Consider the following 22,114-nt stretch of genomic DNA (forward strand, 5'->3'; position numbering starts at 1 on the left):
GTGCATTAGTTGAAATAATTTTATGATTTTTTATTTGATCGTAGTTGAACTGGGTAGAGAGCACTTTGAGCGAATCAGTGAAGTGCTTTTATGATGTTGTCAATTCTTAGCAAATGTAGGAGACTCGCTAGTCGTCAATACGATATTAAAATCTATACAGCTCAAATGAAGGCTCCTAGCTATGGCCTTGCCTTAGCCCGTTCCTTTGCCACGACGAGATCAATCGCTGGACAAGATCTTGAAGCTAGTCGCCCAATTCCAGCCACTAGAATTGCACAAGAGGGCTCTAACCAGCTCAGCTTAGAAACTCCAAGGAATGGTGTCGAATACGCTCTTACAACTCTCGACAAAGTCAAAAGTAAGTCTTCATGAAAATAACTCTACAGGGCTAATTAAATACAGACTGGGGACAAACTGTAAGTCTTTCTTTGGTGTTCTGAGCTTCTGGTGTCTCTTGGGATGTCTTCTTGAGCGTACAACTCGGTGAATTTGGAGAATAATATGGCAGAGATATCTTCCCAATAGCTTTGCTGTTGTCCTCATTTCTCCTTTCAACACTATATTTATCTTTTCACCCGGGCTAGATGATAGCCTAATCGCCATCCACTCACGAACCACTCAGAACACCTCCAATTAGTTGTAAAGTTGCTAACAGAAAACAGGGATCATTGTGGCCAATGACTTTCGGTTTAGGTGAGTTTCTAACGAAGGAGACCTTGCAGACTGTCTTTGCGAGGTTTCTGGGTGTATTTGGATCAAAAGCTGACAACACTTTCCAGCATGTTGCGCTATTGGTGAGTTATCAATAGAAGAGGTGCAGTAATGGCTCCCAAATTGCTGCCCCTTCAGTCCATCTAAGTGCACTTCTAACAAAAATTTCAGAGATGATGCATATGGCTACAGCGCGTTACGATCAAGATAGATTGGGTGTTGTTTTCCGTGCGTCACCAAGACAGTCAGATTTGATGATTGTTGCTGGTACACTCACGAACAAGATGGCACCAGCTTTACGTAAAGTCTACGACCAAATGCCGGAACCACGTTGGGTTATTAGTATGGGAAGTTGCGCCAACGGAGGTGGATACTACCACTACTCATACTCCGTCGTCCGTGGTTGCGACAGAATTGTACCAGTCGACGTGTACTCACCTGGATGTCCACCAACTGCTGAGGCGCTCTTGTACGCGATGTTACAATTACAGAGGAAGATCAGAAGAAACCGTACAGCGACACTTTGGTACAGAAAGTAAATAATAATAGCATTTTGTAATTTCTTTTTTATTTCATTATCTTTAAACTTACACTCGAGCGACCATCATAATGGAGAACGGGAACGGCGTGAGTATTTAGATAAGAGGAATCTACAGCCAGTTAATAGACAGCAGTCCCAATTGTCGCCGCCGCAGATGCCAGAGAGCCTCCTCCCTGCGAATACCTCGCTGAGGTCCATCAAATACGACAGACTCAGCAAATCACCAAAGGCGAACGTCAATAACGATCCCCCTCCTTTATACCCCGACAATCCAGCTCCTCTTGACCTCAAGCGTGACGCACAGCCCGTTCTGCCAGCAGAGCCGCAAGCTGCAGCCCCGGAACAGCCAAAGAAAGCTACGAAACCGCCTCAAGAAATTTGCTTAGAGTGTATGATGAGGGATAGGGATATGGCAGACGTTGACGTTTCTCCAGCTGTCTGGAAGCGTAACTCGGACAAAGACGTCGAAAAAGCCCTAGCGTTGTGGTCCTTACAGGAGCAAAACGGGATAGACACCACAGAAAGAGCAGGCTTAAAGCCTCAGGATGAAGTCACAGAGGAAAATCTCACAAAGTGGACGACTATAAACCCTCCAGTGTCAAATTATAGAGTGACGAATTTGAAAATATACGTTCAAGAGCAAGTTAATAGAAACAACGTTGACAATTCGATAGATAAGACGCTCGATAAAATATTGAAGTATCCGTCAACCTCTTCGCTCTCCTCACAAAAGACGTCTCCACCTATAGAGGAGCGCACACAACAGCGACGCCGGAGATTGAGCGAGTCTGGCGCTGCTACCAATACCAATAGAACATCTAAACAAAATCTTGCAATTAGTTTGGCAAATGCACCACCATTACCAACAGATGCAGCCAATCAAATAACAAACTATGGACAGAAGAAGGTCATCAGATCAACAGCAGCTAGACCATTAACCACCGTTACTGATGTACCTAAATCATCACAGCAGCTAGAAGTACCACACTCGCCGCAATCGACAATAGCTTCACCTGCATCGGTGCACAAAAGGCCATTTAGTTTGTTTTTCAAGCATTCCAACAGAAGCGCAGCTACTAGCGTGGCTTCAGGATTACCCTCAGGATCAATGGTCGACATGCATATTGGACTAGATAAGGATGGCCACAATGGCAACAACCAGCGCGCGAACTCAGTCAATGGAATGGAAATGTGGCACAATTCCTCTTCGAAAAGTCTAAACGAGGATAACAAATCTGAGAAGAAGAAGAAGAAGGGAATTAGAGGACTTTGGAATAGAATACGGGGTAAGTCAACAAGTAATGCACACTTGAGCAACAGATCAGTTGTTGGATCACCAAGTTTCGACGACAGACAACGAGAGGGTAGTTTGTTGGAATTAAAACAGCAAGCGGAGAAGGAGGATGTCCGTAGTCCACTTCCACCACCACCTTCAATGAGATTCCTAAGTGGTGAGACTGATGAAGCACCGGTTGCTTCCCCAAGAACGAGAGTTTTATTACCACATCAACAAAATAATATACCAAATGATACACCAAGCGATAGACCGTCTTTCGAATTAGAGAATTCCCGGTCAACTTCAAGTAACTTGCAAAAACTAGCGAATAAACGTACAACTTCATTTTTAAGCTTTGGAAGCAGTGGTAGTAGTGTAAAGAATATACCAATATCACCATAACGCGCAAATACGGACTTTTATTTCACTTATCTTTTTTTTTATTTTACCAACTATATACGCTCATTTATGAATCTTTTGTTTAGAGATAAAGAATTTTACATATATATACCCGTTTTTAATTACATTAGATAGATTATTTAATTAATCATATGTTCCCTTATAAGAGACTTTGGAGGACCTTGACTTGACGTTCGACGGCACTTCTTGCAGTACCACCGATGGCGTTTCTACGGTCTACTGAGGCTTCAAAGTCCCATACCTTCATGACATCCTCGGTGAATCTGCTGTCAATCTCTTGAAGTTGCTCAAGAGTAATCTCTGAAAGTTGGATTTTCTTGCTTTCCGCGAATGCGACACATCTACCAGAAATGTGGTGAGTTTCTCTAAATGGAACACCCTTTCTGACCAAGTAGTCGGCTAAGTCAGTAGCCAACATGTCCATTCCAAGTGATTTCTTCATGTTTTCAGGATGGATATTGAGTGTGGATATAACACCGGTTGCAATTTGCAAACTGGCTTTCATTGAATCGACGCAGTCAAAGAGTGGTTCCTTGTCTTCTTGAAGATCCTTGTTGTAGGTAGATGGCAAACCCTTAAGACTCATTAAGAAACCAGTCATTTGACCAAAGATTCTACCACTTTTACCTCTAAGAAGTTCTAAACTATCTGGGTTTTTCTTTTGTGGCATGATTGAGCTACCTGTGCTGTAAGCATCTGAAGCAGTAACGAAGCCAAACTCAGAAGTAGAGTAAATGATCAAATCTTCAGCGAATCTGGACATATGAGTGAGTGTCAAAGTTGCCCACATGAGCCATTCGACGATAAAGTCACGGTCTGCTACACCGTTCATAGAGTTTTCGATAACGCCTTTGAAGCCTAAATCAGAAGCAAGGGTTTCCCTATCAATTGAGAAAGGATGTCCTGCGAGGGCACCACAACCGAGTGGGGACTTGTTAAGACGAGGAATAAGGTCTCTGAGGCGCTCTAAATCGTTTGCGAATGAGAAAGCGTGTGAGCAGAGCCAATGTGACCATCTAATTGGTTGAGCTGGTTGAAGATGTGTGTATCCTGGCATGAGAACGTCTATTTCCTTATCAGCTCTGTTACTGATAACACCAATAAGCTCCTTCAAGTAGCCCTCAACTAAAGCTGTTTGTTCAAGAAGCCAGAGTCTGACATCAGTGACGACTTGGTCGTTGCGTGAACGTCCGGTGTGCAATTTTCCGGCAACGGAACCAATGATTTCTGTCAAGCGACGCTCATTAGCGGTGTGAATATCTTCATCCTGTGGGTGTATCTTGAAGGTATTAGTTTCCCATTCGTTCTTTACTGCGTCTAAACCGCTGTGTATTTTATCGGCTTCTTCGTTTGTAAGAACGCCAATCCTTGCTAAAGCTCTAGCGTAGGCCTTTGAACCATGTACATCTGCAGCGTACATCCTTTTGTCGTAGCTGAGTGATTGGTTGTATGCGTGCATTCTGAACCCATTAGAAAACTAGTTTGTGAGTCATTATTACACTCACAAAGGGTCGGTTTCACCTGTAAATCTACCACCCCATAGCTTCTGCTTTGTAAAATGTTCTTCGTCTGAATTGATTTGTAAATATTTTATATTTCTCGATATATTCAAACTCACTCGACATAGTTGCGTTTCAAGAGAGAAGACATGGACGGTTTTAAATATAAAGCCTATAAACCGAAATCTAAAGGTGGAAATAGAAGGAATAAAAATCAACTTCCAATAAACCTTGAAGTAAATTCAAATGACAAACTAACGGGAGCCTTGTATCACCGTAGAAATGTCATTAAACAGTCTGACTGGTTTAAAGGTGTACAACGTGCGTTTTGCGCTGCTTACCAAATAACACCCGCTAAATATTCCTTCTAGATACATTTGATAGCGTTATATCCAGCGATAATTGGCCTACACCCGCTAAAATAATTGCACTCGGATTGGGAAGTTTTGAAGATAACAGGAATGCAGTCGATCAGCTCGTTTTATTGGAGTACATTATAGAAAAGTTACAAATTGCACCTAACAACGTCAGCCTCTATGATCCTGTCTGCACGGAAACTGATAAAGACTTCGTTAAGCAGTTCGGATATGATTATATACAAGATAGCGATAGTATACACACTAATAATAACTGTAATACGTTCCTTTATATGCCCCATTGCGATAAAGTACTCTATGAAGCCACGCTGAGTAGCTACTGGAGCGCTGATAAGCTATCCACCGTAGTACTCCTCGGTAATGATCTCTCACTGTACTCAAATCGACAGAAAGACAAAGGAAATGTCAGCCTTGTCTCAAAATTCCGTGAGTAACTCGACGATGAAAATTTGCCTTTTCTAACAAAGAAGTAGTAACATTTTCAGAATCTAACAATCTTCCTAACCCACCTGATGACCTCATTAACAGTTTCAACGAGTTGTGTTTCCAATATGTACCATCGCTACGAGCGAGATGGTTAAATGAGGAATACTGGAATAAGCAGTGATTTAAGTATAAGAATTTGTATATTATATATGTTCATAAATGTATTTTACTTTCGGGACTCTTTCTTAACTCCCTCCAAGTTCACTTAATGGTAAGATAAGCGAGAAGACAGAACAAATGACTAAAAATCTCATTTTAGCCAACAAAACACTTTTTTACGAGTTATCGCGCTAATCAATTCTATTTGCACCCGTTATCAAACTCTCCATCCGCTGTTAGTTTGAACATCCCGAACAATCGTAGGATAGCATGGAAGAAACTCCCACGACTATCAATTCAACAGCGTTTTAAATTATACAAACAATTATCAAAATCACGTTTGACTTTCCTCGTCGTACTTACCAGTATGGCTGGGTACGCACTTTGCCCGGATTCGCCAGCGATTGGATATAAGGAAGAACTCACAACATTGCTCAGTACAGCGGGTGGTGTAGCACTCTGCTCAGCATCTGCAAATGCTCTCAATCAGATGCTAGAAGTACCACTCGATTCTCAGATGGCTCGCACACGTGTTCGTCCACTTTGCACCCGCTTGATGTCACCCATCCATGCTGTCGTCTTTGCAGGCGTAACTGGACTTGCAGGTGTTGGTCTTCTCGCTACGGGCGTCAACGCACCTTCAGCAGCACTTGGCGCGGCAAATATAGCACTCTATAGTGGAATTTATACACCACTCAAGCGAGTACATATCATTAACACCTGGGTGGGTAGCATCGTTGGCGCTATACCTCCTCTTATCGGTTGGACGGCCTCTTCTGGACGACTCATCCCAGATAGCCTCGATTGGAAGGATATTGGCGCAATTTCAGCTCTTCCTTACGTTCTTTATACCTGGCAATTCCCGCATTTTAACTCACTCGCTCACCTTCTTCGTCCACAATATGCTAGCTCAGGATATAGCATGTTGAGCGTGAGTAATCCCCTTAAGAATAGCATAGTAGCTCTTAGACATGCTTTCATCATGCTTCCATTGACGGCAGTTCTATTCCCGTGGTCCGGATTGACGACGTGGAATTTCGCATTCACTTCAACAGCTATAAACGCTCCATTTGCATACCTCTCCTGGGCATTCTATAGAGAAATAAAGAAGAATAATCCAGGTGATGTAGCTGCTAGAAGGCTCTTCCACGCGAGTTTGATTCATCTCCCTCTCACACTCGTATTGGCAATGTATCACAAGCGAAACTCTAATCACATCGACAATTACATGAACAATAGTATTACAACAATAGATAGCTAACTGTATTAATATAGAAACATTTTTAATCACAATTTCGATCCTCTTTTCTACTGTTAGTAGTGTGTTTTAAGATACTTTTCACCCACCTGGTTCTATCCAAGGTAGCTCCAACACTCGGAGAAGATGCCTCTCACTTCTTATTCCTCGTAAATCCATCAGATTATTCGTCCGTTCATTGAATATAGACGAGCTATTTAACTTAAGTTTGAACTGTTTGACATAACTTCGTATGTCTCTCTCATACATGATTGATCCGGTCCATCCTAGTATCTCAAGGTGGTATGATTCAGGAACTGACACGATAATGTCAAGTCTACGAAGCCTCACTTCGTCACTATCCGAGGTACCAAATGACTTACAACTAGCAACAACACCAAACATGGTTGACTGGTAATCATGACTATCAGCTACGCGTTTGTCATTTGAGAGCGCAATCCCCCTCATGAGCTGTGTCAAGAAGCCTATACTTGTATGAGTGAGGAAGGGACATTCTAAACGTAACCTACCAATGTTTTGCAAGTCCTCAGTGAGTTTTACTAAGAATTCACCCAGTTGTGTTACATTGCATCCGTGCTGTGTAACGACAATATCAATATCATTCGAGTACGGTTTTCCACGTCTATATCCACCACAAATGGTGTATTTCAGATGAGGAAGAATGTTCCTTGCATGCTGAACCACAAATCTGGCTATGCTTTCAACCTCTTGTCTATCTATACCAATTTGCAGATGCTCAGCTAAGGCAGCATCTTCTTGGGTTATTTTACCACCTTTTACTAGTTCATTTACACTTTTGACACCACTTCTGCTCATCTCATACGCCGTTTTTGGTCCTATCCCTTGTATGGTCTCTAGCGCGTTTTGTATCTTATATACATCGCTATTTCGTATCCTATCTGCCTCTTCGATACGTCCGTAATTGATGTATTCCTCTATTCTAGATGCTATCTTTTTAGCACCGATGTTTTTGTAATTCTTATTAAGCTCTGATTCGTCATCGTGTAGCGATATATCATCTTTGCTACTAATTTTATGTGGTAGTGCTATATATTGTGTAAAGAAAGAACTTATACGAGTATCATTTTCACTCACATTTCACTGTAGACGCAGCCCTTGAATACGCCAGATAATTCCACGGCTCATTGCGAGCTTTACGATCATATCTGAGCACCCGGAGATCGTCAACTAAACCCTCATTCGGTGATACGAGCGGATGTATACGTTGACAAGCATATTTTGAATGAGGTACTGGGGGAAGGTCCTCCTGATCATCCTCATAATCGTTGAAATCGAAAAGATCGCAGAGATTGTACAACGTTATAGGAAGTAAGATACCACTATCTGATGAGTCTATCAACCAATGCCTACATACCGCTCTGTCATCACTAATGTCTTCGTCGCAAGTTGGATAGATGATAAGATCGGCATCGTCATAGGTATCATTAACAGATATACCAAGTTTATTTGCTAACTCTACTTCATTAGTAGTCTCCCCAGCGATAAAGATACTCTCAATAATTCTCCATTTAGTGCTCCACTTGAACTTCTTTCTTGGTGTGACGCCATCAGATTCAGATAGCGTGGCTTCGCTGTCGTTATCTAAATCACTCTTTGTGCTATCATCATCAGTCGTAGATTTATCACTGTCTAGTCTATTTTTCATAAATATCAATGATGGTCGTAATTCAACAAGAAGGTTTAGAACATTATTTTATGATCATTGCTGTATTTCCGCAGGATTACGCCAGAGGATTTGAACAATGTGTATGTCTTATCGTCTACTCTATAAGCCTGATTGTATACGACTTCTTTTATGCCAGTTTGTATAATCTTGATAGCGCAACCGAGACATGGACAGCTATGTTGCTTGTTAGAAAAACCTATGACAAATAACAGCACTCACGTATCACAGTACAATACTGCATTCGATCCTATTCTACTTCTTCCAGCTTCTAACAGTGCGTTTTCTTCGGCGTGGAGACATAAGCACTCTGCGAAACCCTGCTCAACACCGCTGTTACAACGAGTGCATCCACCTTCTGTGCAATTCTTTAATCCCCTTGGTGTTCCATTGTATCCAGTTGCTACGACACGTTTTTCTTCAGTCAGAACAGCTCCTACTCTTCTCTTCATACAATTTGACCTTTGACTAGCCAAATCTGCGAGTTCCTGAGGAGTTTCAATAGGAATACAACGAATATCATTCGGACATACCATAAAGTAAGTATCCCAATTAGGTCTGATTCGTTCAGTGTCTTCTATATTAATCGTTCTCAATAATTCTAAGAATTCTTCTTCAGTTTCATACGGATTGTAGATGTTCAGCTGTGCTTTTGACATAGTAGGTCTAATAATGCCATATCCAAGATCAAACATTGTTGATATATCCATTCCATCAAAAAGATCTGCAAATCGATTTACACAACTCTTTATAGTTCTCTCTATACGAGCTTCCAAACCGACTAAGAGCGTGAATGGTCTTCTCATGAATAAATCTAGACATTCTGTGTTGCCATATGGTAATGTAGCAGTAACAAAGTTATCCTGCCAATGTGAAGTTACGTAGTCCATCAAGTCTCCGAAAGTAAGCATCTTCATATCAACGACTTCCTGAGGTAAGTCATCTAAATCGCCCTTTAAATCTATAGCCGTGAATCCACGTTCTTCAACTAGATATTTCTTAGTTATATGTATAGTCTCACTATCTAATCCAATCAGCCCGATGAACATCCTGAACGCATACAAAGAAAAAGTTTAATTTTCTGATGTTCGACTGTCTCGATTTTCTTTCTGGTGTTTGTTATTAATATACCAGTGACAAAAACACGCGTCTTCTTCTTATGATTTGAAGACAAGTCAACCTTAGTCTGATCTTTTTTCTCAGAAAGATAACAAGAGGAGTCACTATAGTCTACCATCTAAGAGGTCGAGTATATACCAAAATAGATATTCTAGATAGCGTTATCGGCGGTGAAAATTTTATATCCGATTTATTACAATCAAGGGCATTATTATATAAATAGATAAACACTAATTAGTCATACAAACCCAGTCATGATTAATATTAAATAATTTCCGCTTATAATTGATTACCGGTGTTGTCCCTATAGAACCTCTCGGAGAGACCATCAAGAGTAAAAAATGGCAGAATTTGATATTTTAGTTATAGGAGCAACAGGTGAGTAATTTATTATTGTAGATTTGGCATTTAGTGTATAAACTCCCAAATGACGCCAATCTACCACTCCAATAGACTGTTGATCTAACTTTTACTAGGTTTCACAGCTCAATTAGTTATAAAACACTTATTAGAACATCACAAGGATGTTAAAATTGCACTCGCTGCTAGATCTTTATCAAAGTTAGACGATGTCAGACAGAAGCTCGGTGTACCATCGGATGTGAAATCACTCACAGTACCTGATTTATCAACTGATAGCCCAGAATTAGAGGAAATTGTAAAAACAGCAAAGGTTGTTCTCTCTATGGCAGGTCCATACGCACTTTACGGTATGAGTGTCGCTACTGCTTGCGTTAGAGCAGGTGTACACTTTGTAGATATCAACGGAGAAGGTCCATCTTATTACATTAACTTGGTTAAACAATTAACATATAAGGCATCCCAAACTGGTTCAATTTTGGTACCTTCAACTGGTTTAGATAGTTTGCCATCAGATATCGCCGTCTACAAGTCCGTTAAAGGTCTCCGTGATAATGGAATCTATAGTGACATCAATTACTCACACACTAGCTTCAGCGGTCTCATCAAGGGTGCTAGCGGTGGTACTATTAGCTCACTTCTCACAATGTATGACAAAACGCCAAAAGATCAACTCAGAGAAAACAGAAGAGATGTTTGGTCATTAGCTCCAGAAGTTAACTCAGAGAGAGCAAAGTTACAAAATGGAGAGAAGCTTATCAGCTACGACAACGCCGTCGGCAAATGGGGCACACCTTGGTTGTTGGGTCCACATAACATCAGAGTTGTTTACAGGTCAGCTGCATTACTTCCACAACTCTACAGCAAGACATTTAAATACACCGAGACACTCTCCCACGAGAGCTTCTTCCGAGCATTATTGAGAGGTGTTATGATGGCACTCGGTGGTTTCCTTTTCGCAACTTTCCCATGGTTCAGAGCTCTCCTCCAGAAGGTTGCTCCAAAGTCTGGTACTGGACCTACACCAGAGCAGGATGCCGCTTGTAGTCTCGTACTTGACAACACAACAAAGACTGTAGATGGTCATGAGATGCACACTAGAGTCACAGGAAAAGGACACGCAGGATATAGCTTAACAGGTATAATGTCATCGGAAGTCGCCTTATTATTGGCAAAGGAAACACCAAAGAAGGAAGGCGGTGTATACACACCTGCATCTGCACTTGGTGATGTACTTATCCAAGAATTGGAGAAATATGGCGACTTTAAGTTTACGACAAAATTGGTAAAATAACTTGTTTATAAATTACATTATTACATTATATATATATATATGTCAAATTGAGATACTAAGTCCAGTCGAAACCACCCTGTGTAGCACCAACACCCCAATCATCAACCTGATCAGCCGCGGTTGAACTTGGTTCCATACCTTCAACTAGGTTGTTGTTATCCATATAACCCTCTTGATCAGTAGGTTGATCGAGTGCTAAGACAATACCAGCTAGTTTATTCTGTAGTTCCGCAAAGGCTAATAAAATCATATCTTTTGGTTCAAGTGCACCAGTTGCTTCCACGTCAAAGTAGAATGTTCTTGGTTCAGCATTAAGACCGATTGGGCTGTCATCAGGCGGGGCCTCTTCAGTTGCGTTTGCAGAGAGTGGCCACTCCGCTCTCTCATCTTGTTCGAACCAGTAATGCGTATGTTTGAGTTTGTTGTAAGGGTCATATTCGAATGCAACAGCGCTCGTTGGACCCCATTTAGCATGCTCCTTATTAATACCCTTCTTGGCGATACAATTTATTCTCAATTCTTGTCCTTGTCGCAATTTACAAAGCGTAATAGGGTATGCGCCTTCCTGATGATAATTTATAGGCAGACCAAAGTTGTCTGGCAAACCAATTGGAGGGTCTATAAGATTTCCTGAGGTGTCATTTGCGACTTGTCCTTTTATTTGTAAATGATTTGAAGTTACCAAGACTGTCTCTGGTGTAGTGCACTTTATATTGAGTTCGAGTTCAACGGAGCACTTTGGGCAATGGTCTAAGCATACACAGTCACGATTGTAGTTGATTAGCTTGTCGCAAGCTGTCGATATCAATGGAACCATTCCTAATCTGTGAGCGATGAATTCATCCACCAAAACGGAGCTATTTTCCTCTATATTAACGATATCTATAGCCATAGTACTGGTAGCATATTAGATCCTGGCTCTAGAGTCATAGCATACAACACTCACGGTAAATCAGCTATGAGTATTCTTCGTAAAGCATTCGCTAGTCTATAGCTTTATCAGATGTGCTACTAGGCTATAACTCTACACACGCTAAATCTACATCCTCTAATACGAAATTTATCCTCTCACTCTCGAGACTCCTCACTCGAACACGCATACTCTTGGTTGTCGACGAAGAAGAGAGTAAAATACAAAAATGTCTATCTCAATGCATACATACGTACTTGATATAATTCCTAGCGTGTTTTCATTAGTGCGTACTCTTAATGTCGACTTACTCACCTTTGGGAATCCGAGCTGTACTTCTTGATGAACGATAGACAGTCCAGCTTTCTGGAATAGATCTAAATACGCTTGATGTGATCTGTATAGATGGTTTAGTGTTTGTCGCCTTAAGAGCTCCCCTACTCACCTTGTTATCGAAGAATCTTCATCATCAAACAACGTATAATCTGTATCAGAGCATACATTCTCCTTGACGACGAGCAATCCATCCTGACCATAGAACTCATCCCCAGTTGTGTATTTCCTCAATGATCCAGCTGCTTTCTTGAAATATTCTACTAATTCATCATCAGATAAGTGAGGAAGACACCATTGCGACCAGATTAGATCATATATACCATCAGGTTGCCACTGCTGCAAGCCAACTTCCTTAATAGTCCAAGTAGCGCCTTCCTCTGTGACCTTAGGGTGTTCTGCCAATCTTTGTCTAGCCCTCTCAGTGAATTTTGGTGTTGGTTCAACCAACTCAACGTGCTTTGAGTAATACAACAATACGTCAGTGCTGACACGTCCTACACCCGCTCCTGCCTCCATAGCGCGACTTTCTAGCCTTTCTGAAGGTTTCGGGTTCATTATACTCTTCGTTTGCGATAAGCGCGGGAGTAATTTCAATATCATCATTCTAGAACTCTGTGCGTCTACTCTTGGGAGTGTACCAAGTCCTTATCTTTCTCAGCTATAGTATTAGATTATGCGAAAACACCCACCGAAGCCTCCAAGTACACCATTATAGGATGCCTCTGTGGAGCTCCAATATTCAACTCCTTTTGCGAAATTTGGCGTTCTGCTCATTGTCGTTTCTTATCAAGAGAGAAGACAAGCGGGAAAGTAGAATAAGCGGGGAATATTATCATATTATCGTATTATCTATAATTTACATTCTATTTATCTATAAAATGGGGGCTAAACCAATCTTACTGTCGATAACTCCTTAGTTTGTCCATGTTGCTCCTCTATTCTGCCCATCATGGACTCATAAAGTGCCCACATAAGACCATGCGCGAGTGTAGACCTCGATGCAGAGACACCCAAGCCTCTATACAGTTTTCCGATACCGATAAGTAGTGGCCGAGGTGGTAAATCCGGATTACTTCCTCTAACGAGGTGTAACAATATCTCTTTAGGCGATTTTGGTGATAATTCTGATAACATTCTCTGTTGTACGACAATTTTGACAACGTCTACTGGATAAACTAAGAACCAACTACCAATTCCAGCGAGTGCACCACCAAAGAATGCAGAAAATTGTGGTGGTAGTGCATTGAATTTGTGATTTGGATCAGTTCTCGTGATGTACTTTAAACTATCATAAATGCAAAAGTATAAACCTGTTCCAAAGCTATCCCTCATCATATGCAACCTCAATCCAGTGTACAAACCACGTACTGAACCTTGTTTACGTATGATATCCTTTCCTGTACCGATAGTACCCAAATCCTTATAAACTAGACCTCTATTTAGAGAGATCTGAAACTCCAATTGTCTGTTTATTTTAATCAATTCGAATGGTGCCGATGCCATACTGATGATGAAACCAGCGGGTAAACCTGAAAACAAACCTAAAATGGCTGTCTCTGGAAGGGTTTTTTGTGTAATTGATGTCTTTTTCTCTAGTGTATCCCTCGATTTGGTATAAATACTAAAAGAAGTGGCTCTAACAGCCGATATAGACCATAAAGGTATCCATACGCCTCTAAAGAAACCTCGTATACCTTCCTGTCTGTATGTAGTTATAGAAACGTAGAGCTAATCAAACTAAGGGCTCACCTCCATACAGCTTTAGCGCAACCGACAATGGAGCGGTGAGATCTATCAGTTTGTAGTCTGGATTTAATACTATCTAGCTGAGCGAATGTTTAGTTGTATACTCCTAGCTATAGTCCAACATACGGGATATCCCGCTAGTGTAGAGATAAGGCTAGCAGAAGTGGCAGATATTACCGTTCTGTTATCTGTATGGCTTCTTAGACTGTATCTCTAAGCTCAATAGCGAGTACTCACTGTATATAATTTCATTTTTACGGCTATTTCCATCCATAGACTAACTCTTGAACGTTTATCTTGAACGTTATAGAGAAAATGATCTTAAGAAATCTAACTAGGAATCTCCGATATAATAAACCTGACAAACTTAATAAAGTTATTAAACTAAAAAACAACGCAAATTACTCTACAAAGTTACGTCCAGCTGCCGATGAAGAAGAAGTCATTTTGGTCCAGCGTCCGGCAAGGTTCTCACCCAAGATATTGTGGGCTTGCGTTGGTACCCTATCTCTATACGCCGTTGTATGCGCAGAAGCATGCTATCATTATGAGTCCTTTACTCCCAAATCTGATAAGAAAGAAGAAGAAGACACTAAGACAGCCTATTGGAAGAGAATTCTAGCGAGCACCTCAGTAGCTTTCATAGGCTTGGGCGCTGGTGGGTTATTACTCTTCAACGCGTCTAGAGAAGTCATACGTTTATCACATTTCCCAAAATCTGATCTTTTGCGTCTACACACATCTTTAAACCTTCCATTGACAGTTGGACGGGGGAAAAAGCTCGCGAAACTCAATGAAGGAATCTTCGTGAATGCTAAGGAAGTCTCTCTCCGCGAGCCAAAGCAATCTGGACAGCGTAGGACGCTCTCAGCAGTTCCTCTCGCATTAGACACGCCAAGATTACCATTCTCGATAGACAAGCGTTTCCCTTGGCGTATTAATGTTGTTCCACCGCAAAAACCAGATGGCTTTTACATGGATACCAAGTCCCTCGCCGGTCTGTTCAAATCTGAATGGAATAATTTACTAGGAAGGTAAATGTATAAATGTAAAGACAGGATAAATAACTCGTTAGATCTTGACAGCATCGCGTATGTAAAATGCAGGTATGTAATTGTGCGTAGACTAGGTAAATTGTTCGTAAGAATGCAAAAAATGAGAATACCGTGAAATTGAGAAAGAAACGATTAAAGTTGAGAGTATTAAGATTCTACTGACATAACCTCACTCCAATCCTTTATTTGCTGCTTATGCTCATCATTTACAATGACAACCATTGTGAACAAGCACTTTACTAATTGTTTATTACCAAAATAATCATTCCCAACGAGCTCCGCAACAGCTCCAACTTCCCCCTCTCCCCATTTGCCCATCAAACGGGGGTGCTCTATTACGTATTTAAATTCAACTTGTACCGATGACCAGGAACCAGTGATAAAATTGTATACATCCTTCAAACCATCGACGGTATAAGGTAAGGCATTGATTGTAGCCTTCAATTCTGGGCTAAAGAAGCTAGAATAATCTGCTTTTTCTGCGTTTCCGAAGGCCTAGATATGTCTCAGTAAAGCTGTGTGTGGCAAAAAATGAAACCCACAGTAAAAGCACCTTTAACGAAAGAAACCAATTTAGAATCTGGCTTCCTCTTATCACTATTATCATCGTTTATCTTTATCCGTTTCATTTTTGGTTTGAACCAGGTAGAAGGTGGTGTCTTGACTGTTGGCTGACCGTGCGCACTTGATATTGACTTACGCTGTACGTTTATACTCTTGCTACTCCTCAGGGAAGTTGGTGGACTGTTAGATGTCGACGAGCAAGCTGTAAGCTGAGGTGAAGATAGCTCGTCTGTTCTTGAGTCGTCTTGGATATCATGGATCGTGTATGACATGCTATCCAAATCTATTCCTTCTTCACTGTCTTGGTTTGACATGGTAGACCGGGATATAACTATCTTTTCTAATGACCTAGCTATACTTGGCCGATGGGATTAGCACCCCAAAACAGTTAGATCAGAATGTGATTAGATAGTGACTTCTGTCAAGTCATTCTGATCAGATAATTGATTTATTATTGTAATATCAATACGATTTAATTCGCCAATCCTTTTACCCCTTTTTTGACCAGATTTGTGAAGTTTTTCGGTCGTCATGCATGCAAGGCACTCACTGAACGAGCTAAACTCGCTTAAAGAATAAGTTAAGTGATTAAAAACAAAACTCTATTTCTAGCATTAGAATTTTACTTATAATCACGCTGTCAACCGATTATATAAAATGATGGCTCGTGCATGACGGAAGACCCTAGATCAATCGAGGTGACACACTATAGATCCGCTCCTTGCGTAGCATAGCTCAGTTTCACTAAATTCTTCAGACATTTAAATAATTTTTTAAAATAATTAAAACATGTATTAATTTAATCATTTGTACATAATTGAATGAGCGAAAATGCGTAATAATGCAGTAGACTTATTAAATCTTGTTCTTGTTCTTGTTTTGAGGGTTTGTTGAGTAAGTATTGTGTTATTTTAAGGTTTTATTAGTATGCAATTTAACAATATTATAATATACCTGAATCTCGTAAAGCGTTTTGTAGAATGGTCTCTTTAACTGCCGCGAAAACTAATCGAATATTAGAAGTATCCGTAGCTTGTGTTAAGTGAGGGTAAATTGATAGTCTCGCCCGATTTGTTTGTGTGAATCTCCATAGGATATACTTAGCTGCTTTATTAAGTTCAGCGCCACCTGGATAATTATGTAAGGATCATTTTAATTAAAATAAAGTTAACCTACCTGAATACTCTGGGAAGTATTTCTCTAATGGTACTTTTGTAATTTTAACTCTAAATACATCGACTTTATTCATAAAGAGAATAATTGATGTCCTCAAGAACCACCTCGAGTTAATAACTGATTCGAATAAAACTAAACTTTCTTGCATTCTATTCTGACCACTCTCTTCTAGCAAAGTTTGATCATATTCGGATATTGCAACGCAGAAAATGATTGACGTAACAGCTTCAAAGCAGTGTATCCACTTTTTACGCTCGGAGCGTTGACCGCCCACATCAAACATATGTATAGATAGCTGACCCATAGTGAACCTCGTCTCTGTTATACCAGTAGTCTTAATTCTCGCTCTCAAAACGTCATTCTCATTTGGGATGTAATCTTGATTACCAATCCTGTGAACATTTTGGAAAAAGTAGGGAGCTGAGTCCATCAAGTACCACTCTGATGATCTATCGAGTAATTTGGGTATAATAGGATCGTTCCAGAGGCTATCAATAGCGTTTACGAGTTCCTTGTTGAGCGTCATTCCAGGTTCTAGATCCAGTCTAAAACCTAAAATATAATCCGCGTAATGCTGATTTGTATTTGATATTGGCTCCATAGATAGTTTCCTAAGAGCCAAAACGACGGATTGAGCGGAATCGACTACATTTTTGAATACGATCAATCTAAAGCCAATTAATTCCTCCTTAGAGTAACCGTTTTGATGTATAATCTTCATTTGCTTAACTATCGTTGATTTCCCAGATTCACCAGACCCAAGTAGCAGTATCTTACAATCTCTACGCATCTTTTTAGCGTCATCCTCTAATTGCTTATCTATCTCTAGCGAGCGTTGTTTACCATTTTTATCTTGCTTCGACGAGCATAGACCCATTTCGCCAGCTTTGGTTGATGATGCACTAGAGGGAGCGATTAATTAAAGTGAGAATTTTTACAACTTTATTTATTTTTTAATTTACTTTCAAAGTACATCCACGTCGACTTTAAATTGTCTATATTAGATAACTCAATTTGCAGTTCTTTTGGTAGTCTGGTTGTTTATCTATGAGAACATATAGCGTCTATCTAGGATTTCACTCACCCAACTAACTTGTTGTCTCTATACAACATCCCCTTCCCTGGTTTCTCCTTCATCAGAGCGTAAGTTATAACTTCTGAGCCTTCCGATGCCGACTTTGTGATTAAATAAATTACCGGAAGAAGTAAAAAGTAGAGTAACTTTCCAATTATTCCATATTGACTGAATAATGGCCAAACTGTCGCTTCCCTAACAAATCCAGGGCAAACGGTTAAACAACTTACGTTTGACTTTTCGATCCGAGTTTTGTCAACTTCTGGTACGACATTTTGAGATTTGGCACTATCAATTTCACTTTGAAGGTATCTACTGAGCGCTATTCCCCTGAGAGCTTGGATACCGGCCAAGTTTATATTGGTCATCTTACTATTGACAACTTTGAGTGTCCCGGCGGTATAGAAAGGCTGTACCAATCTAATCACGCGTATATCACGTGAATTTGGACTATGCGCTATAGCAGGTATCAATGATAATAACAACAAGTGTGCTGCTGCATCCCTCTTTTCCTGATTAGGTGTTATTACAACACCATCTTCATAATCAGTTGAGAAGATAACGCCATCGATTCTTCTTATTTGACCACTCTCAATCGTGTTACTTGGTCCAGTTGGCGTACGTTCAGATTTGTTCCAGTTGTCTGAGAATTCCTTGACGGATTCTACGTCATTGAGATCACACTTCTCGGCGAATATTTCAGCGTCTGTGAATCTCAATCTAATTGCGTTGATAATAGCTACTAATTCTAATGGTCGAGGATGTAAAATTATGATAGTTGCACCAGTTTCTGCTAATGTTGGTAGTGTACACGTCAATACAGACGAAGGGAGGCCCTGTGTGGTTAGTTTAGTAATTGAAAACCCTCATGTACAGCTTCTAAACTCACGGCTAGAATGACAGTACGTTGATGTAAATCCCTTCTATGATCATTCTTGACACCGCCAGCGTATGATCGTATGAATGCCAATGACACAACGACAGCTACTGCCGCTATAATTCTGTCGAACGCTATTTGTTCAATCACAAAGTCGAGCATGACGTTGACGTTGAACTATGATGACAGTTGAGGAACTAGCGCCTATCGAAGGCTTGAATGACACCCAAGGAGGATTTTTGCGACTACTATCTGCCGTGACATTTGCTAGCGTTGTTAGTTACTCGCTCCTTCAAAGAGAAGACGCTGACGTTTGCCTAGAAGCATAAAGACCAGCGAAGGAAAGACAAAGATTCAACACCATACATTAACCACACGCTGGGTGAATATACAGTAGCCTATATTACAAGCTCTTAATTAACTGCAGGTGTTGCTCAGATATTGGCACAGAGTGGTCATGACGACTTAGAGACACTTCAAGCGGCAATTCTACACGATACTATAGAGGATACCAACACCAGCTTGCAAGAATTGCAACACTACTTTGGCAATAAAGTCGCGTCTATTGTTCTTGAGTGTACAGATGACAAAGGTTTGCCAAAAGCTGCCAGAAAGCAAGCACAGATCAACAAAGCAAAGAGTGTGTCTTTAGAAGCTAGTAAGTGCCTACTGTACTGGCAATTACACCTCTAAATCTACCTCAGAGCGCGTAAAACTTGCTGACAAATTATACAATCTGCGTGATTTACAGAGAAGTGCACCAACTAGTGGGTGTTTCACTAACGATGATCACATTTAACTTTTCACAGACTGGTCAACATCTAGAATCAAGGAATATTTCATTTGGGCACGTAAGGTAACAAGTCAGATTGAAGACGCATCGCATGTAATTTCAAGAAACCTCAATGAAGTTTATGAAGCAGGACGCTTTACGAAAGATGGAGAAATTCATTTTTGTATAGATAAATAGAACGTTAAATTTTTCATTTTCGTATCTTAAAACCTTTTTATGCAGGTAATTCAAACTTCTGACCCTTAATAACCTTAGTGAAGTAAATGTAGAAGAAATCGGCATATAATGCGGTTTGGACGAGACCTGAAATGATTGCGATTGGGTCAACGAAGGATTCAGTTGCGTATCTGTAGATCCAGTTTGGTATGTAGAGTGCTCTATATGCGCCCAAAGCGAATAAGTAGTGAGTTGTGATTGTTTCAGCTTCGCCTGTTCTTTGTAACAAGAACAATTGTGGGAGGATTGCAACGGATTCCAAGTAAATTGAGAAGGCCCACAAGACTTCACTTAACCAAGCATCCTTATCGGCGTAGTTGAAGATAAGTGATAATAAAATGGAAGGTACTATAATGTAAGGTAAGCTAAGGGTGTCAATTGAAGGATCCATTGTTGGTCTAAACTTGAATTTCATCAAGTAGAGAGTATATGATGAGCTAGCGATGAAGAATAGTTTCATTAGGCTATTGTATAAAGACACGTAAGTCCAAAACAAGTCTAAATATCTCGAAAGGAAGACGATAACGTATAGTAGTTGAGATTTATATGATATACCTAAAAGAGTAGCGTAAATATAAAACGCGTATTCTAAGATATAACGGCATACCTCTGCATGACCTCGATTGTTGTATCTTGTGTATTAAAATGAGTATACTAGTAAGATGTGATAAATCACCTAAAATGAAGGATAAGAATTTAAATACACTTCAATAGACTTGATATTCACCTAAAAATCTAAATAAATTCATCTTTAAGGTAGACTGCCATCACATCAGACTGTCAAAACCGGGACTTCTACTAAAAACTAAAAATGGGACAACAACAATCACAATCTAGGGTATTTAACAGTGATAATAATAATTTAGATATAAAACTATCAAATAGTTTAATTTCAGACCTTTCTGATGATCTACTCAATAAAGAAGGTGCAAATAGCCCTACGGACCAGGTCACCTTGGATGAACAAATAAGGAATAGAATAAACTCAGAGTTGAAAAGATTAAGAAACGACGAGTACGCGGTTAGGCAGCAGATCGAGCAAGAATTGGCCAAGGAGAACACAGACAAGGATAATTCCTTAATTAGCTCAGATAATGTTGCAAACACCATAAAAGATATCAAGCAAAAAGTAGACAGGCACAATAGCAAGAGAGACTTAAATAACTTCCCTGCAATTAAATCATCTCAATCTGAGTTGGTCAGTTGCTTAACAACTAACAAAGACAGACCTCTCGATTGTCACGTTCAAATGGATGGTTTTAAGCAAGCTGTAGCAGATGCTGAAAAAGTAAGTGAATATTTTCATAATGACATCATCTCAACCGTTTTATACAGACATTTATAGCAACATTAAAATAAATTAGTTTACAAATTGAGCTCTATGTAGACTATTCAAATCATCAAGCATCTCTTCAACGTCATCCTCATTATAATCAGAAATTTCATCCCAACGATTGTCAAATTCAATATCTAGACTCTTATTATTATCGTTAAAGGTCAATAGATTGCTAGCAAATTGCTGCTTGACCTCTGGTGATGGTGTTTGATAGTTCATTGCGTCTTCTTTCGTGAAGTTTGAAATGGGCAGCACCCAGATATCTTCTCGAAGTCTTTTATGCCTCTCCCTATCCTCTTCAAATCGTCGCAGAATATCCTTTGTTGATAGCCTCTCTAATTTGTCAGTGTCTTGTGTTTTGTGTGATAGTAACTCGCGTTTAGATTCCAGATCTGCTTGTAAGTTATTTAATAAGTCAATATCGAATATCCTTTTTATTTTCCAACTCTCTAGTATCTATAATCGATCAATTTAGTTGCAAGGTTGACAAAGAACTCACTTGTAAAGTTGATAACAAGTTTATAATCCCGTTTCTCTCCTCTGGTACTACCATATTTATAATATCTATTAAACTGTCACTGGCGTAGGATTGATAGACTGACTTCTCCGAACTTCCAGTGTTCAATAGATCGTCGAGCATGTATAATATATTTAATCTATGATTTAAGCTACCCTATGTACTTTAATGAGTATATTAACACAACAACGTGCAACTCTAACCTTTCTAAACTCTCCCATTAAGCATTTCCAGAGATCACCAGCAGAAGTTTGTGCGTGGATGTTTAAACAACCAACGACTCTCTTTACTGAGGATAATGAAGCGTTCAGCTTTCGTAGATGCCCCACTAAATTCATGCGTATCTCAAATCCATCCATCTCTTCCTTTAACTTGGACGTTGATCAGCA

General features: G+C 40.0%; 18 protein-coding genes across 18 annotated transcripts; 8 read left to right on the forward strand and 10 right to left on the reverse strand.

Annotated features, from left to right (window-relative positions):
• Nucleotides 1–78: 78 nt before the first annotated feature.
• On the forward strand, nucleotides 79–1,299 carry WALSEDRAFT_32797 (NADH-quinone oxidoreductase). Its single transcript, XM_006958639.1, has 6 exons — nucleotides 79–115; nucleotides 161–358; nucleotides 403–416; nucleotides 663–693; nucleotides 780–794; nucleotides 883–1,299. The coding sequence occupies exons 2-6, from the start codon at nucleotides 166–168 to the stop codon at nucleotides 1,248–1,250; spliced, it is 621 nt and encodes a 206-aa protein (XP_006958701.1). The 5' UTR covers nucleotides 79–115; nucleotides 161–165; the 3' UTR covers nucleotides 1,251–1,299.
• WALSEDRAFT_69196 (hypothetical protein) lies at nucleotides 671–3,042 on the forward strand. Its single transcript, XM_006958640.1, has 2 exons — nucleotides 671–1,338; nucleotides 1,386–3,042. The coding sequence occupies exons 1-2, from the start codon at nucleotides 1,321–1,323 to the stop codon at nucleotides 2,928–2,930; spliced, it is 1,563 nt and encodes a 520-aa protein (XP_006958702.1). The 5' UTR covers nucleotides 671–1,320; the 3' UTR covers nucleotides 2,931–3,042.
• WALSEDRAFT_54665 (argininosuccinate lyase) lies at nucleotides 3,039–4,672 on the reverse strand. Its single transcript, XM_006958641.1, has 3 exons — nucleotides 4,567–4,672; nucleotides 4,454–4,517; nucleotides 3,039–4,408 (listed from the first exon to the last, which is right to left on the reverse strand). Exons 1-3 carry the CDS (start codon nucleotides 4,571–4,573, stop codon nucleotides 3,088–3,090), a joined length of 1,392 nt encoding a protein of 463 aa, XP_006958703.1. The 5' UTR covers nucleotides 4,574–4,672; the 3' UTR covers nucleotides 3,039–3,087.
• Nucleotides 4,597–5,431, forward strand: WALSEDRAFT_69198 (hypothetical protein; the record flags this gene model as incomplete). Its single annotated transcript, XM_006958642.1, has 3 exons — nucleotides 4,597–4,768; nucleotides 4,819–5,250; nucleotides 5,298–5,431. The coding sequence occupies 3 exons, from the start codon at nucleotides 4,597–4,599 to the stop codon at nucleotides 5,429–5,431; spliced, it is 738 nt and encodes a 245-aa protein (XP_006958704.1).
• Nucleotides 5,432–5,570: 139 nt separating this feature from the next.
• WALSEDRAFT_60542 (putative protoheme IX farnesyltransferase) lies at nucleotides 5,571–6,707 on the forward strand. Its single transcript, XM_006958643.1, has one exon. It carries the CDS (start codon nucleotides 5,777–5,779, stop codon nucleotides 6,668–6,670), a length of 894 nt encoding a protein of 297 aa, XP_006958705.1. The 5' UTR covers nucleotides 5,571–5,776; the 3' UTR covers nucleotides 6,671–6,707.
• Nucleotides 6,708–8,318: 1,611 nt separating this feature from the next.
• WALSEDRAFT_60543 (hypothetical protein) lies at nucleotides 8,319–9,643 on the reverse strand. Its single transcript, XM_006958644.1, has 3 exons — nucleotides 8,885–9,643; nucleotides 8,574–8,839; nucleotides 8,319–8,528 (listed from the first exon to the last, which is right to left on the reverse strand). The coding sequence occupies exons 1-3, from the start codon at nucleotides 9,398–9,400 to the stop codon at nucleotides 8,369–8,371; spliced, it is 942 nt and encodes a 313-aa protein (XP_006958706.1). The 5' UTR covers nucleotides 9,401–9,643; the 3' UTR covers nucleotides 8,319–8,368.
• Nucleotides 9,644–9,756: 113 nt separating this feature from the next.
• Nucleotides 9,757–12,249, forward strand: WALSEDRAFT_60544 (hypothetical protein). The gene is made up of 3 exons (XM_006958645.1): nucleotides 9,757–9,848; nucleotides 9,947–11,950; nucleotides 12,013–12,249. The coding sequence occupies exons 1-2, from the start codon at nucleotides 9,812–9,814 to the stop codon at nucleotides 11,122–11,124; spliced, it is 1,215 nt and encodes a 404-aa protein (XP_006958707.1). The 5' UTR covers nucleotides 9,757–9,811; the 3' UTR covers nucleotides 11,125–11,950; nucleotides 12,013–12,249.
• Nucleotides 10,186–13,121, reverse strand: WALSEDRAFT_60545 (DNA-directed RNA polymerase II subunit RPB3). The gene is made up of 6 exons (XM_006958646.1): nucleotides 13,060–13,121; nucleotides 12,480–13,014; nucleotides 12,350–12,431; nucleotides 12,157–12,303; nucleotides 12,071–12,112; nucleotides 10,186–12,020 (listed from the first exon to the last, which is right to left on the reverse strand). Exons 4-6 carry the CDS (start codon nucleotides 12,222–12,224, stop codon nucleotides 11,180–11,182), a joined length of 951 nt encoding a protein of 316 aa, XP_006958708.1. The 5' UTR covers nucleotides 12,225–12,303; nucleotides 12,350–12,431; nucleotides 12,480–13,014; nucleotides 13,060–13,121; the 3' UTR covers nucleotides 10,186–11,179.
• On the reverse strand, nucleotides 12,268–13,147 carry WALSEDRAFT_19040 (DUF858-domain-containing protein; the record flags this gene model as incomplete). The annotated part of the gene is made up of 4 exons (XM_006958520.1): nucleotides 12,268–12,303; nucleotides 12,350–12,431; nucleotides 12,480–13,014; nucleotides 13,060–13,147. Coding segments are annotated over 4 exons (741 nt in total), but the record flags the coding sequence as incomplete, so codon positions are not given.
• Nucleotides 13,148–13,191: 44 nt separating this feature from the next.
• WALSEDRAFT_60546 (mitochondrial carrier) lies at nucleotides 13,192–14,415 on the reverse strand. Its single transcript, XM_006958647.1, has 4 exons — nucleotides 14,354–14,415; nucleotides 14,243–14,304; nucleotides 14,120–14,196; nucleotides 13,192–14,072 (listed from the first exon to the last, which is right to left on the reverse strand). The coding sequence occupies exons 1-4, from the start codon at nucleotides 14,388–14,390 to the stop codon at nucleotides 13,256–13,258; spliced, it is 993 nt and encodes a 330-aa protein (XP_006958709.1). The 5' UTR covers nucleotides 14,391–14,415; the 3' UTR covers nucleotides 13,192–13,255.
• Nucleotides 14,416–14,429: 14 nt separating this feature from the next.
• WALSEDRAFT_60547 (hypothetical protein) lies at nucleotides 14,430–16,220 on the forward strand (the record flags this gene model as incomplete). The annotated part of the gene is made up of 1 exon (XM_006958648.1): nucleotides 14,430–16,220. A coding segment is annotated over one exon (725 nt), but the record flags the coding sequence as incomplete, so codon positions are not given.
• Nucleotides 15,319–16,049, reverse strand: WALSEDRAFT_64626 (hypothetical protein; the record flags this gene model as incomplete). Its single annotated transcript, XM_006958649.1, has 2 exons — nucleotides 15,319–15,666; nucleotides 15,714–16,049. 2 exons carry the CDS (start codon nucleotides 16,047–16,049, stop codon nucleotides 15,319–15,321), a joined length of 684 nt encoding a protein of 227 aa, XP_006958711.1.
• A 316-nt stretch (nucleotides 16,221–16,536) lies between the features above and the next one.
• On the reverse strand, nucleotides 16,537–19,040 carry WALSEDRAFT_60548 (hypothetical protein). Its single transcript, XM_006958650.1, has 4 exons — nucleotides 18,876–19,040; nucleotides 17,996–18,822; nucleotides 16,912–17,944; nucleotides 16,537–16,863 (listed from the first exon to the last, which is right to left on the reverse strand). The coding sequence occupies exons 1-3, from the start codon at nucleotides 19,023–19,025 to the stop codon at nucleotides 17,854–17,856; spliced, it is 1,068 nt and encodes a 355-aa protein (XP_006958712.1). The 5' UTR covers nucleotides 19,026–19,040; the 3' UTR covers nucleotides 16,537–16,863; nucleotides 16,912–17,853.
• On the reverse strand, nucleotides 16,679–17,788 carry WALSEDRAFT_7927 (hypothetical protein; the record flags this gene model as incomplete). Its single annotated transcript, XM_006958510.2, has 2 exons — nucleotides 16,679–16,863; nucleotides 16,912–17,788. 2 exons carry the CDS (start codon nucleotides 17,786–17,788, stop codon nucleotides 16,679–16,681), a joined length of 1,062 nt encoding a protein of 353 aa, XP_006958572.1.
• Nucleotides 19,039–20,630, forward strand: WALSEDRAFT_69206 (HD-domain/PDEase-like protein). Its single transcript, XM_006958651.1, has 7 exons — nucleotides 19,039–19,138; nucleotides 19,185–19,245; nucleotides 19,291–19,521; nucleotides 19,568–19,630; nucleotides 19,673–20,427; nucleotides 20,480–20,548; nucleotides 20,600–20,630. Exons 1-5 carry the CDS (start codon nucleotides 19,043–19,045, stop codon nucleotides 19,831–19,833), a joined length of 612 nt encoding a protein of 203 aa, XP_006958713.1. The 5' UTR covers nucleotides 19,039–19,042; the 3' UTR covers nucleotides 19,834–20,427; nucleotides 20,480–20,548; nucleotides 20,600–20,630.
• WALSEDRAFT_60549 (ER lumen protein retaining receptor) lies at nucleotides 19,185–20,676 on the reverse strand. The gene is made up of 6 exons (XM_006958652.1): nucleotides 20,600–20,676; nucleotides 20,480–20,548; nucleotides 19,673–20,427; nucleotides 19,568–19,630; nucleotides 19,291–19,521; nucleotides 19,185–19,245 (listed from the first exon to the last, which is right to left on the reverse strand). The coding sequence occupies exons 1-3, from the start codon at nucleotides 20,619–20,621 to the stop codon at nucleotides 19,871–19,873; spliced, it is 648 nt and encodes a 215-aa protein (XP_006958714.1). The 5' UTR covers nucleotides 20,622–20,676; the 3' UTR covers nucleotides 19,185–19,245; nucleotides 19,291–19,521; nucleotides 19,568–19,630; nucleotides 19,673–19,870.
• WALSEDRAFT_60550 (hypothetical protein) lies at nucleotides 20,631–22,113 on the reverse strand. The gene is made up of 4 exons (XM_006958653.1): nucleotides 21,929–22,113; nucleotides 21,708–21,881; nucleotides 21,208–21,664; nucleotides 20,631–21,160 (listed from the first exon to the last, which is right to left on the reverse strand). Exons 1-3 carry the CDS (start codon nucleotides 22,082–22,084, stop codon nucleotides 21,233–21,235), a joined length of 762 nt encoding a protein of 253 aa, XP_006958715.1. The 5' UTR covers nucleotides 22,085–22,113; the 3' UTR covers nucleotides 20,631–21,160; nucleotides 21,208–21,232.
• Nucleotides 20,810–21,160, forward strand: WALSEDRAFT_3898 (hypothetical protein; the record flags this gene model as incomplete). The annotated part of the gene is made up of 1 exon (XM_006958508.1): nucleotides 20,810–21,160. A coding segment is annotated over one exon (351 nt), but the record flags the coding sequence as incomplete, so codon positions are not given.
• Nucleotide 22,114: the final 1 nt, after the last annotated feature.

This window comes from Wallemia mellicola, assembly GCF_000263375.1.
Source record: "Wallemia mellicola CBS 633.66 unplaced genomic scaffold WALSEscaffold_11, whole genome shotgun sequence".
NCBI classification, from domain to species: domain Eukaryota; kingdom Fungi; phylum Basidiomycota; class Wallemiomycetes; order Wallemiales; family Wallemiaceae; genus Wallemia; species Wallemia mellicola.

What these genes read in the sequence shown, in the direction of transcription:
- WALSEDRAFT_32797 (XM_006958639.1), top strand. Translation starts at nt 166, where the DNA reads ATGAAGGCTCCTAGCTATGGCCTTGCCTTAGCCCGTTCCTTTGCCACG.
- WALSEDRAFT_54665 (XM_006958641.1), bottom strand. An exon ending in ACAGGTGAAACCGACCCTTT is followed by an intron (nt 4,409 to 4,453) that starts GTGAGTGTAATA and finishes TAATGGGTTCAG; the next exon opens with AATGCACGCATACAACCAAT.
- WALSEDRAFT_60542 (XM_006958643.1), top strand. Translation starts at nt 5,777, where the DNA reads ATGGCTGGGTACGCACTTTGCCCGGATTCGCCAGCGATTGGATATAAG.
- WALSEDRAFT_60543 (XM_006958644.1), bottom strand. Translation starts at nt 9,400, where the DNA reads ATGTTCATCGGGCTGATTGGATTAGATAGTGAGACTATACATATAACT. An exon ending in ATTGGGATACTTACTTTATG is followed by an intron (nt 8,840 to 8,884) that starts GTATGTCCGAAT and finishes GAAACTCCTCAG; the next exon opens with GAACTCGCAGATTTGGCTAG. An exon ending in GCAGTATTGTACTGTGATAC is followed by an intron (nt 8,529 to 8,573) that starts GTGAGTGCTGTT and finishes CAAGCAACATAG; the next exon opens with CTGTCCATGTCTCGGTTGCG.
- WALSEDRAFT_60544 (XM_006958645.1), top strand. Translation starts at nt 9,812, where the DNA reads ATGGCAGAATTTGATATTTTAGTTATAGGAGCAACAG. An exon ending in TTTAGTTATAGGAGCAACAG is followed by an intron (nt 9,849 to 9,946) that starts GTGAGTAATTTA and finishes AACTTTTACTAG; the next exon opens with GTTTCACAGCTCAATTAGTT.
- WALSEDRAFT_60545 (XM_006958646.1), bottom strand. Translation starts at nt 12,224, where the DNA reads ATGCGTGTTCGAGTGAGGAGTCTCGAGAGTGAGAGGATAAATTTCGTA. An exon ending in TTAGAGGATGTAGATTTAGC is followed by an intron (nt 12,113 to 12,156) that starts GTGTGTAGAGTT and finishes ATAAAGCTATAG; the next exon opens with ACTAGCGAATGCTTTACGAA. An exon ending in ATACTCATAGCTGATTTACC is followed by an intron (nt 12,021 to 12,070) that starts GTGAGTGTTGTA and finishes ATATGCTACCAG; the next exon opens with TACTATGGCTATAGATATCG.
- WALSEDRAFT_60546 (XM_006958647.1), bottom strand. Translation starts at nt 14,390, where the DNA reads ATGGATGGAAATAGCCGTAAAAATGAAATTATATACA. An exon ending in TAAAAATGAAATTATATACA is followed by an intron (nt 14,305 to 14,353) that starts GTGAGTACTCGC and finishes GAAGCCATACAG; the next exon opens with ATAACAGAACGGTAATATCT. An exon ending in TGCGCTAAAGCTGTATGGAG is followed by an intron (nt 14,073 to 14,119) that starts GTGAGCCCTTAG and finishes AACTACATACAG; the next exon opens with ACAGGAAGGTATACGAGGTT.
- WALSEDRAFT_60548 (XM_006958650.1), bottom strand. Translation starts at nt 19,025, where the DNA reads ATGCTCGACTTTGTGATTGAACAAATAGCGTTCGACAGAATTATAGCG. An exon ending in AACGTACTGTCATTCTAGCC is followed by an intron (nt 18,823 to 18,875) that starts GTGAGTTTAGAA and finishes CTAACCACACAG; the next exon opens with GGCCTCCCTTCGTCTGTATT. An exon ending in AGAGACAACAAGTTAGTTGG is followed by an intron (nt 17,945 to 17,995) that starts GTGAGTGAAATC and finishes ATAAACAACCAG; the next exon opens with ACTACCAAAAGAACTGCAAA.
- WALSEDRAFT_69206 (XM_006958651.1), top strand. Translation starts at nt 19,043, where the DNA reads ATGATGACAGTTGAGGAACTAGCGCCTATCGAAGGCTTGAATGACACC. An exon ending in CCGTGACATTTGCTAGCGTT is followed by an intron (nt 19,139 to 19,184) that starts GTTAGTTACTCG and finishes ACGTTTGCCTAG; the next exon opens with AAGCATAAAGACCAGCGAAG. An exon ending in GAGTGTGTCTTTAGAAGCTA is followed by an intron (nt 19,522 to 19,567) that starts GTAAGTGCCTAC and finishes AATCTACCTCAG; the next exon opens with AGCGCGTAAAACTTGCTGAC.
- WALSEDRAFT_60549 (XM_006958652.1), bottom strand. Translation starts at nt 20,621, where the DNA reads ATGAATTTATTTAGATTTTTAG. An exon ending in GAATTTATTTAGATTTTTAG is followed by an intron (nt 20,549 to 20,599) that starts GTGAATATCAAG and finishes CCTTCATTTTAG; the next exon opens with GTGATTTATCACATCTTACT. An exon ending in ACAATCGAGGTCATGCAGAG is followed by an intron (nt 20,428 to 20,479) that starts GTATGCCGTTAT and finishes CTACTCTTTTAG; the next exon opens with GTATATCATATAAATCTCAA.
- WALSEDRAFT_60550 (XM_006958653.1), bottom strand. Translation starts at nt 22,084, where the DNA reads ATGGATGGATTTGAGATACGCATGAATTTAGTGGGGCATCTACGAAAG. An exon ending in TAATGGGAGAGTTTAGAAAG is followed by an intron (nt 21,882 to 21,928) that starts GTTAGAGTTGCA and finishes TAAAGTACATAG; the next exon opens with GGTAGCTTAAATCATAGATT. An exon ending in ACTTGTTATCAACTTTACAA is followed by an intron (nt 21,665 to 21,707) that starts GTGAGTTCTTTG and finishes GATCGATTATAG; the next exon opens with ATACTAGAGAGTTGGAAAAT.